Source organism: Ips typographus, linkage group LG4, assembly GCF_016097725.1.
Source record: "Ips typographus isolate SLU linkage group LG4, UJ_Ityp_2.0, whole genome shotgun sequence".
NCBI classification, from domain to species: domain Eukaryota; kingdom Metazoa; phylum Arthropoda; class Insecta; order Coleoptera; family Curculionidae; genus Ips; species Ips typographus.
The window spans coordinates 1,548,188-1,559,534 of NC_138425.1; the positions used below are offsets into that span (position 1 = coordinate 1,548,188).

General features: G+C 34.5%; 1 protein-coding gene across 2 annotated transcripts; it reads right to left on the reverse strand.

Moving 5' to 3' along the window:
* Positions 1–526: 526 nt before the first annotated feature.
* Positions 527–11,249, reverse strand: Marf (Mitochondrial assembly regulatory factor). Of its 2 annotated transcripts, XM_081979349.1 has the most exons (14): positions 11,089–11,249; positions 10,982–11,038; positions 10,449–10,728; positions 10,177–10,397; positions 9,964–10,115; positions 9,456–9,603; positions 9,294–9,401; positions 8,843–9,037; positions 7,131–7,222; positions 6,942–7,071; positions 6,498–6,892; positions 3,911–4,194; positions 1,124–1,407; positions 527–1,068 (listed from the first exon to the last, which is right to left on the reverse strand). In XM_081979349.1, the coding sequence occupies exons 3-14, from the start codon at positions 10,648–10,650 to the stop codon at positions 991–993; spliced, it is 2,289 nt and encodes a 762-aa protein (XP_081835475.1). In that variant the 5' UTR covers positions 10,651–10,728; positions 10,982–11,038; positions 11,089–11,249; the 3' UTR covers positions 527–990. The 2 variants fall into 2 exon arrangements, with proteins under 2 accessions (XP_081835475.1, XP_081835477.1); XM_081979351.1 differs by lacking the exons at positions 10,982–11,038; positions 11,089–11,249 and adding an exon at positions 10,848–10,971.
* Between the last annotated feature and the right edge of the window lie 98 nt (positions 11,250–11,347).

Genomic DNA, 11,347 nt, shown 5'->3' on the forward strand with positions numbered 1-11,347 from the left:
GGTAATATCCCTAGTGCATTTAATTTTTCCGGAAAAAACGAGTTTCTAAGTAATTTGTTTTAACAAATAGAATGAGCGAGTGTGGTTTTAAAAATCATCCGAGTCGAAAACGAGGATTTTTAAAACCACTCTCGCTCATGCTATTTGTTAAAACAAATTACTTAGAAACGAGTATTCCAATTTTTCCACAGGAAAAATTAGATGCACGAGGGATATTTGGTAAGATTATTTCCTGAGTTAAATAAACATTTTATTTTAATTAAAACAATAAGAACAATAACTTTCAAGCTAGAAAGGGTAACACTATTCTTTATGTTGCTGGGAGGAGTGTGCAATTTTTTCGAATTTTTTTCCGGAAAAACTGCTGACAGCTAAGTTGACAGTTGTTAAGTGATTTTTCCACTTAAAATTTACATTTGTTATACTAATTCTTGATAGCGATTGGTCAAAATTGATAGGAAGGAAATAATCACGTAAATTCTATAATATCTAGTAAGGTAAAGTAAGAGAATGGAAACACATTAAAAAACAACAACTTTCATTTATTTTATATACACTAGCAGAATCAACACAGTTCGACTTCCGGTTTCGAAAGCTGAGACCCGACCGCATATAGCTACGAAAAATATTGAGATAACAATAAAAATGTGCGGCCACCAGGCTTTTGCGACAACAATACCGAATAACGGAAAAAAACAGAAGTTAACAAGAAGTGATATAATAAAATAATTATTGTAAACATTAAGATATAATAATTAATATTTGTCCTACTTTTACTAGGCAATTAATAAAAGCAACAAGTATAATTGAATCTCAGACACTCCAATCTGAAAAATTACGTCAAATAGCGAACCACAATAATAAAATGAGTTAATCGTTTGAGATTGAAGCCAAAAGCTGCACGGGCACGACAAGAAGTCAATAAATCATGCAAATCAGGTCTTTCTATCGAGGGTACTATCGAAAACTATCATTTTAAAGTTGGGTCGCTCATTTATGTAATTTCAGGTAAGCGTCCACGAACAAGTCTAATTCATGCGACAAGTAATTTGCTTTGTTCCTCAAGACCTAAAAAATTAAAATCAACACTTTATTAGGGAAAAATAATTGGGAAAAACCTTACCTTAGCTTTGCCGCCGGCACTTTCCAACGTTGCCACTTCACGTTCGAGTACCTTGAGTTGATCGTCCATATCGCTGGTAGCCTTGTCTACCAAACTGCACAATCTGGCAAAGGTGCCGCTCAATTCTTGTTGCACCTGGTGACTGCAATTGGCCGAGGTCAGGTCGACGATCATGCGCAGTTTACGAGTGGCGTGATCCACGTATTGTCTTTTGAATGAGCGCTCTTTAGCCTTGTTAGTCCAAGTCAGTCGCTCGTAGAAATAAAGACAGCCGTACAACGCACCTGCAATAACAAATTAAGTTTTGAAAGCAGATTTACAGCAAAACTTGTTAAAATAATCAATTTTACAGAACATACTACATAAACATTATGTCATCTAATGACAATTTAAGATACTCAGGTTAAGGAAGATAGACGGTAATTATTATTCGAGTGTGCTTATGTCTTTCCATTGTTATATTCTTTCCATTATTTGTCAGTAAAAATAAAGTTATACAGGTGTGGTAAATCCAAAACCGACCATAGGAAAACCGTGTAACGGACAGAGAAACGTAGGTAATTGCATGCGCGGGAGAAAGACAGAAAACGAAAAAAATATCAAGTAGGCCATATTTTTAGCGCGCTGTTGCCAAACGCCAAGCCTGTCACTGTCAGTGTAATTGTTTTTGTTTACTTTCAATTTGAGAATTGAGGTTAGATTTTAATTGCAGATGACAGATGAAATATTACTACAATAGGGACTCAACAAATAGACAGAAATCGGAATGGAAATAAATTAGAAATAATCCAACAACAAAATTAATTTTGTCGACGGTATTGAATACTTGGCGTTTGGCAACAGCGCGCTGAAAATATGGCCTACTTGATATTTTTTTCGTTTTCTGTCTTAGTCCCGCGCATGCAATAATGTACGTTTCTCTGTCCGTTACACGGTTTTCCTATGGTCGGTTTTGGATTTACCACACCTGTATAAAATCTAATAAAAGTATCTTCAATCTCTTTGACCAGGTTGGAGAAAGATCCTCCGGAATCAACAGCCACAAATAAACTTGCAGTTTTTAACAAAAACAGAGTAGAAAGGTTCAAAATAGCCTGAACATGTTTAAAACAGTTTAGAAATACTCAAAAGGGTTCAAAAATGTTTAAAATGGTTTAGGAATGTTTAAAATCAATTCATTAATAATCAAAATGGTCTAAAAATGTTCAAAATGATACTAAAATGTTTTAGATAATCTAGAAAGTGTTTAAAACAGAGTAGAAAGGTTCAAAATAGTCTGAACATGTTTAAAACAGTTTAGAAATACTCAAAAGGGTCCAAAAATATTTAAAATGGTTTAGGAATGTTTAAATTCAATTCATTAATAATCAAAATGGTCTAAAAATGTTCAAAATGATACTAAAATGTTTTAGATAATCTAGAAAGTGTTTAAAACAGAGTAGAAAGGTTCAAAATAGTCTGAAGATGTTTAGAAATACTCAAAACAGTCCAAAAATGTTTAAAATGGTTTAGGAATGAAAAATGAAAAGAAATTAATAATCAAAATGGTCTAAAAATGTTCTAGATAATCTAGAAAGTGTTTAAAACAGAGTAGAAAGGTTCAAAATAGTCTGAACATGTTTAAAACAGTTTAGAAATACTCAAAAGGGTTCAAAAATGTTTAAAATGGTTTAGGAATGTTTAAATTCAATTCATTAATAATCAAAATGGTCTAAAAATGTTCAAAATGATACTAAAATGTTTTAGATAATCTAGAAAGTGTTTAAAACAGAGTAGAAAGGTTCAAAATAGTCTGAAGATGTTTAGAAATACTCAAAACAGTCCAAAAATGTTTAAAATGGTTTAGGAATGAAAAATGAAAAGAAATTAATAATCAAAATGGTCTAAAAATGTTCTAGATAATCTAGAAAGTGTTTAAAACAGAGTAGAAAGGTTCAAAATAGTCTGAACATGTTTAAAACAGTTTAGAAATACTCAAAAGGGTCCAAAAATATTTAAAATGGTTTAGGAATGTTTAAATTCAATTCATTAATAATCAAAATGGTCTAAAAATGTTCAAAATGATACTAAAATGTTTTAGATAATCTAGAAAGTGTTTAAAACAGAGTAGAAAGGTTCAAAATAGTCTGAAGATGTTTAGAAATACTCAAAACAGTCCAAAAATGTTTAAAATGGTTTAGGAATGAAAAATGAAAAGAAATTAATAATCAAAATGGTCTAAAAATGTTCTAGATAATCTAGAAAGTGTTTAAAACATAGTAGAAAGGTTCAAAATAGTCTGAACATGTTTAAAACAGTTTAGAAATACTCAAAAGGGTCCAAAAATATTTAAAATGGTTTAGGAATGTTTAAATTCAATTCATTAATAATCAAAATGGTCTAAAAATGTTCAAAATGATACTAAAATGTTTTAGATAATCTAGAAAGGTTCAAAACAGATAATGTTCTTGAAATGTTGAAAACCAAAACTACAGCTAAAGAAATCATGAATGAGTTGAAAGGTACTTTTCAAAAGCAAGGAATAGCAAACCAGGTACATTTGCAGAAGAAATTAAGAAACACGAAATACTTTGGAAAAGAAAAACTAAGTGAATTTCTGTTTGAATTTCAGAAAACAGTCTCAGAGTTAAAAAACTGTTATGGAAACATAAATGACACAGTTATTGTCTGCAATGCCAGAGAACTATCAAGTAGTTACCACTGCAATTGATATTATTTTTTGTCAAGGTGAAAGTAAAGTTATATAAAATCTAATAAAAGTAAGCTGTAGAAATTAACAAAACTTACCGGTCACCGCAATGATTCGCCATCCCACCGTTTTAAACATAACTCCAGCCAACAGCATACATCCCATAGTGCCTTGCGACGTCACACCCATAATGGCAATTCTTGACAGCAGCGACCAATCATCAAGACTGGGGTTACTGTACAACATTCGGGAATCCACCACGTCCACTGGGGTGGATGGTATTAAGCCACTATGCGGATTATCTCGTTTATTTTTCAGTGATAAAAAGCCACCTTTGCTGCCGGCAAATCGCTGGATAAGTGCTGTTATCCCGTACGAAAACCTAAAATTATTCAAATTTGCTTCGAAATTTGTCGGGGGCAATACCAGAAGAGCTCAGATTTAGCCGGATAATTTTTGTGCTTGTCTTAGAACACTTTCTTTTTGGTGTAACAGCACGAGATCTGTTGGAACTAAATCACGAGAGCGCAGCTCGAGTGATTTTGCCAAACAGGTCGAGTTTTGTACCATAAAGAAAGTATGAGAAGACAAGCGGAAAAATTATCCTGTTAAAAATCTGAGCTCGAATGGTATTTGATAAGACAATTCCATGAATACAATCAATAATATAATAAGAGTGCGACTTCCTTGTACTGGCAGAAATACATTCTTCTGGTTCTTTTGATTTTCTGCAGTAGAACTCTATCCGAAGCGAGCCATAACCAAAACAATACGAACAAACATCAAAATTGACAGTGCCAGCAAAAATCCCAAGGTGAGACATTGCAACAATAGAAGTGTAGTGAAAATCCGTGAAAACCATGAAATCAACAGCAAAATTTATCCGATTTTTTTATCCGCTAGCAAACTCTCTTCCTTCCTTATTAGCCGATAGCAAACCGTGTTTTGATGACGTATACAGGGTGGTCCAGTTTTAAATTTCAATAATTCACCAATCCATAGCCAATTAAAAAATAAGTTGACATTCATTATGTCATTTTCCTGAAAAGTGCTTCCTAAGGAAAATACAGTCCTTCAAATTTCTCTTTAAAAAATCGTTTTTTTTTTTGTCATAACTGTCAGACCGTTGGAGCAATATTGATCAAATTTGGAACAAGCACTTTATTACACGTTATTACGGTCAAAGATCCAAAACTAACCCAACCCAACTTAAAAATTGTCTTGAAACGGAAAATTCACTTGAGAAGTTTAAAAAATATTATTGTAGCCAGTTTTCATAGTTTCCAGACAAACTAAAAGACTTTAGTTTTGAAAATTGAATTAGAAAAGATAAACATTTCAGAAGCTTAAAAATTGTGTTTGTAACCAGTTTTCATGCAAATCGAGAGACTTTAATACTAAAAATTGACTTGTAGACATAAAAACTACTTTTTCAAGAATTTGTTACTACAAATTCATACATTTAAACCTTAAAAATTGACTTGAACCCCAAAATGTGACTGAACTAATGAAAAGTGACATCAGAAGCTTAAAATTTGCATTTGAAGTAAGTTTTCATAATTTGAAGACAAATTTCAATATTTTAGTCTTGAAAATAGTCTTAGATGCAGGACATTGACATTAGATTCATGAAAATTGTCTTGAAAACGAACTTTTCGTGCTTTTTACTTTGCTTTTCATTTTCTTCGACTTCTGGACTATTTTTAGTGCTTCAAAACTGCTTTCAGCTTGGAAAATCGAGTTTCAGGACTATCTTCACCAAGTTATTGACATAGCAAACTTAAAAAACATTTTTTACATTCTTCATAGACTTAAAATGGCATTCCAAGCTTTGTCACTATTAAATCGACTTCTAGACACCTCAGTGCTAAAAATTCGGGTATTTCTTAATAAACTAGACTGTTTTTAGTGTTTTAAGGCTGTTTTCAGTGCCTCAAATCGAGTTTCAAGACTATCTTTACAAAGTTTTTGACTTATCACGCCTAAAAGCCAGTGTGTCCACTGACCATAGTCTTGAAAATGTTATTTCAAGCTTCTTCACTATTAAATTGACTTCTACACTCATAGGTGCAATAAATTGTAGCACCTCTAAGAAATTCAGACTGTTTTTAGTGCTTTTTAAGACTGAAAAATCGAGTTTAAGATTATTTCCAAAAGTTAAGTTTCTTCAGTAATAAAAGTAAAAAATTTTGGTACCAAATGCTACAATAATAGTCTTGAGAACTAATTTTTAGAAATAAAATAGTCCGAAAATTTAATTTACTTCTAGACTTGTTGTCCAGTCCAGTAAATTGAGTTGTACACCAATTAAAGTCTTGAAAATATACTTTTGGACTCTCTTTAGTCCTAGTAAAGTCAGTTCTAGTATTAAAAGTCAACTTTTATATTATTTTTAGTAGTAAAGAATGAGTTTCATGCACAATACAATCTTTGTCTTGATTTCCGGACTTTTTTTAGTTCTTAAATGCCAGTTTCAGACACTCAACCAGAATGGCAGTCTGAGAAAGCGAATTATAAGACCATTCCTAGTAGTAAAAAAGTTTTTAGACTGTTCAGTACAAATTTGGACTTTCACAAGTCTTGGATGTTCAGTTTTAAAACGATTTTTTAAATTGAAATTTGGAGGACTGTATCTTCCTTAGGAAACGTTTTTCAGAAAAATGACACAATGCAACCTAACCTAACCTAAACTCTAAATCTTCGTGGAAATCGGCGCACAAGTTATCACAGTTCAGCCGGTAGAGAATCTCAAACGGTTGTCTTCGTGGCATAATCAGATTGGTGGCGGTCCGATAATTTTCCGGGATGAGCTTCTCCATTTTAGCCGTCATTTCCGTCTGGCTCTGTTCCATGTTCATGGCCAAAGCGGTCGACAATCTGGCTCTTAAATTCGATCCCAAACCAGTTTCGACATGAAGGTGCAATTCCTTCTTGTAAACGTTCAGAACTAACGGTTCCGGATGGAAGGGCAGATTGAATTCGTCCACTAAAGTGCTTAAACGGCGAATTTCTTCGGTTAGCGCTTTGGAGACGCGCGATTCCACGTCCTCCACCATGTTACGGATTTTCTTCTTCATTTCCTTTAAAACGAGTCATAAAAGAAAAACCTCAACGACATGGAAAACTCACTTGAGTGACGATTAATAGTTGTTGTTCGGTGTAGTTGATTTTGTCGGTCAATTCTTTACGTTTTTGCAATTTCTCCTCTTTCGAATTCAGCGTTTCGTTATAGATACCTTCCAGAATATCCCGAAGTTCGCTGGAAAAAATTGTACGTAAAACTATGCCCTGGCATTTTAGACGATGAGAGTGGCTTACTTTGCAATAAACTTTCCTCTTTGAGAGTGTTGCTCAAACTTGGTTTTCACCGCAGACTGGGAAATGCATTCTTCGAATTTTCTCTCGAAATCCTATAGGTTCAGTTCATAAATAGAAAATAGTCTGTCTTTTTAAGCGACTTTTAACTGTTGCCTCACAATCGCCAGCAGAAAAACGTATGTCGGTGATTAATTGCCAAAATGATTATAGTTTTAGATTATAACTTAAAGCAGGGGCTACAACAATAAATTATGTAGTATATGACCAACCAATCAAAGCTTATATACCAACAATTTTAAACAATTTGCAGAGATTCTGGCAATTTTTAGAAAGTTTTCAGTTGTATTTAGGACCTCTGGCAATTTTAAACAATTCTATACTTATCATTTAGTGTCTATGCTTCTGCCACTTTTTAGAAGGTTTTCAGTAGCACTCAAAGGTCTCTGGCAGATTCAAAATTTTCCTAGAGCCCTCTGGCAATTTAAAACAACTCTTGGAAGGTTTAAGACACTTGTAGAACCTTCTCGTATTTTTTAGAAGGTTCTCAATAGCATTTAGAGGACTATGGAACTTTCAAAATGGTCCTAAAGGCCTCTGACAATTTAAAACAAGTTTGGAAAGGTTTAAAACACTTGTAGAACCCTCTGGTATTTTTTAGAAGGTTCTCAATAGCTTTTAGAGGACTATGGAACTATCAAAATGGTCTTAGAGGCTTCGGGCAATTTAAAACAACTCTGGGAAGGCTAAAGACACTTGTAAAACCCTCTGGTATTTTTTAGAAGGTTCTCAATAGCTTTTAGAAGACTATGGAACTTTCAAAATGGTCTTAGAGGCTTCTGGCAATTTAAAACAACTCTGAGAAGGTTTAAGACACTTCTAGATCCCTATGGTACTTTTTAGAAGGTTCTCAATAGCTTTTAGAAGACTATGGAACTTCCAAAATGATCTTAGAGGCCTCTGGCAATTTAAAACAAGTTTGGAAAGGTTTAAGACACTTGTAGAACCCTCTGGTACTTTTTAGAAGGTTCTCAATAGCTTTTAGAAGACTATGGAACTCTCAAAATGGTCTTAGTGGCTTCTGGCAATTTAAAATAACTCTGGGAAGGCTTAAGACTCTTGTAGAACCCTCTGGTATTTTTTAGAAGGTTCTCAATAGCTTTTAGAGGACTATGGAACTATCAAAATGGTCTTAGAGGCTTCTGGCAATTTAAAACAACTCTGAGAAGGTTTAAGACACTTGTAGATCCCTCTGGTACTTTTTAGAAGGTTCTCAATAGCTTTTAGAAGACTATGGAACTATCTAAATGGTCTTAGAGGCTTCCGGCAATTTAAAACAACTCTGGGAAGGCTAAAGACACTTGTAAAACCCTCTGGTATTTTTTAGAAGGTTCTCAATAGCTTTTAGAAGACTATGGAACTATCTAAATGGTCTTAGAGGCTTCCGGCAATTTAAAACAACTCTGGGAAGGCTAAAGACACTTGTAAAACCCTCTGGTATTTTTTAGAAGGTTCTCAATAGCTTTTAGAAGACTATGGAACTATCAAAATGGTCTTAGAGGCTTCTGGCAATTTAAAACAACTCTGGGAAGGCTTAAGACACTTGTAGAAGGCTTGGAAACATTTCAGAACGTTCTAAGTAGCATTTAAAATGTGACGCAACAGTCGGAAGTCCCTGAATAGTTGTCAATGTGACAAACACAAATTATACTCACTTGAAACTCAAAATAACGAGTCTGGAAACCTTCAGTGAGAGGAGTGGTAGCCGTGTGACCTTGTTCGGCCAATCGCGCTTGCAGCGCCTCCTTGGCGGAAATAAAGAATATCCGTTCTTCCGCCTCCTTTTGGGAGCACACGCCCAGTTCCTTCACTAAGAAATCAATAGCGCGCTCTTGGTGCTGCCTCCTGACCTAAGTTTGTTTTAGGTGCCACAACAAATGACAAAACATTTAGCAAATCCTTGATAAAACTCACCTCTTCCTGTTCATTGCAATGCTTACGCAAACAATAAAAACATACAGTTACGCATATTTGATAGGAAATTGCTTAAGCACAGAAGCCAAATTAATGTTGGTAATAATATGATAACAAAATAATCAAGGGTGCTGAATGAAGTAGAGCAGCTAAGCAATGCAATGTAAACAAAAAGTGTGAGATTAAGTTTACCTGATCTAAATATTCAGGTTCGCTTGCGGACGCGTCCCATCTGTTGTTCAGTATGAAGATGTTGGGCTTTGACAGTTTTTTGGACACTTTGTGGAAAAAGTTTTTCTCCTAGAAGGAAACTGGTAAAACTTTGAAAACTCTGATCTTTTCCTCACAAATTACCGTAACCATTAAAGTAGATTCGGCGTTTGCCACTAAAACAAACACGTCAGCGTCCAAACAATGTTTATCTATCCATTCGTCTAAATTCGGGGTGACGTCCACCCCTGGCGAATCTACGAAAACTACGTCGTCTCGAAGTAAAAGGCACCTGTTTGAACATTATAGTTTTTTATACAGGTGTGATAAATCCAAAACCGACAGAGAAACGTACATTATTGCATGCGCGGGACTAAGACAGAAAACGAAAAAAATATCAAGTAGGCCATATTTTCAGCGCGCTGTTGCCAAACGCCAAGTTATTTTGTCGACGGTATTTGAGTGATACTTGTGGCGTTTGGCAACAGCGCGCTACACTAAATATGGCCTACTTGATATTTTTTTGGTTTTCTGTCTTAGTCCCGCGCATGTAATAATGTACGTTTCTCTGTCCGTTACGCGGTTTTCCTATGGTCGGTTTTGGATTTACCACACCTGTATACATTTTTAAATATTTTGCCGATTTTAATACCTGTTTTTAGGCCAATAGACCCGCACCATTTGTGATTCACTCAGTTTCTCTTTGCAAAGCGCGTGAGCAAGCTGTCCTACCGATTCGACCGCACGTTGCTCATCTGAACCTTCCAAAGTCAAGTAGGGATCCTCAGATACTGAACCCTCCACCTAAAAACCAATTATTGTAGTTATTAGTAAAATATTGCAAATACACATTCACTTGACTTACCTGTAAGAAGCAATTAGTTGTATGTCCTATACCACTAGGCAATATTTTATCCCTTAACATGGCATTGATTACTGAACTTTTCCCATTTGAAGTCCTACCAAAAAAAGCTACTTTCATGTGATCTCTAGCCAACACTTCTCGAATGCTATGCACTTTATCCACAAACTCCTCAATTTGCCTGACCTTATCTTGTGACACAATACTGTCATCTTTCTCCACTTCTACAAAACATTGCATATTAACCCACACACACACAATCCAGACAAACTCACCATGCATATAATCTACAGTGTCCTTAACATAATCCTCAATCTCTCCAAAGATATCATTGATTTTCTTCTTAGCTTTGACAAAGATCTGCAAAGGAGAGTTGTCAATTCCGTTTGATCTTAGAACGGCAGTCATTTGGGGGCGGTTATGTGGTCCGTCACCCGACATCATAGAAATGGTGCGGTTTTGCAAAAATGAGGCCATTTTCAAATCATGCAAGCTTGTTCACTAGGTGGTGTACTTGGCAAACATCTAGGACATGCACTGTTTGAGCCAGCCAAACTGAAAAAGAACAAGAATTATAAAATACTCACAAAAAGCTGATAAACGGTGCACAAAATAACGACAAGTTTGTGAAGTCTAAAACAGATATTCATGCCAAAATAAATAATTCAATCAACCTTATCAATGTTAGAAGGCATGCCCTTCTCTTAATGACGAATTCCTAACCTCAACCCTGACAAACCCTAAACTGAAAACAATTTACATTTCCGGGTAAATAAAAATACGACCAAGACTATAAATAAAAACTTACGTAATCCTGGAAGATTGTTAAGCGTTCTTTTTGATTTTTTCGGGTATAAAAACTTTCCTAAAAATAAAATTTAACAATCATTGACGTTTATGTCACTTGACTTTTACCAAAAATTGCATCGATTTTCATTTGTTTTTTTTTTAGTTCCCAAAATAAACACTTTCCAAATTTAATTAATTAATAATGTTTCATAGTTAAAGCCTAATTAGCACTTAAAATTGTTGTTAGATTATTTAAATTTTAAAACCCAAAACGCAAATCAAAAAGTTTTTTTTGGTGCACTTTATACCCACTGTGAAGTTAGCTGTTTGCTCTACTAACCTAACCTTACATTCACTGACAGTTTGTTAGAATCTGCTGACAGTG

Bases quoted from the DNA above. Each gene is read 5' to 3' on its own strand.
- Marf (XM_081979349.1), bottom strand. From the start codon at position 10,650: ATGGCCTCATTTTTGCAAAACCGCACCATTTCTATGATGTCGGGTGAC. The intron at 6,893-6,941 runs GTGAGTTTTCCA...CTCGTTTTAAAG, and splicing joins AACTATTAATCGTCACTCAA to GAAATGAAGAAGAAAATCCG. The intron at 4,195-6,497 runs GTTAGGTTAGGT...GAATAATTTTAG, and splicing joins CACGAAGATTTAGAGTTTAG to GTTTTCGTACGGGATAACAG.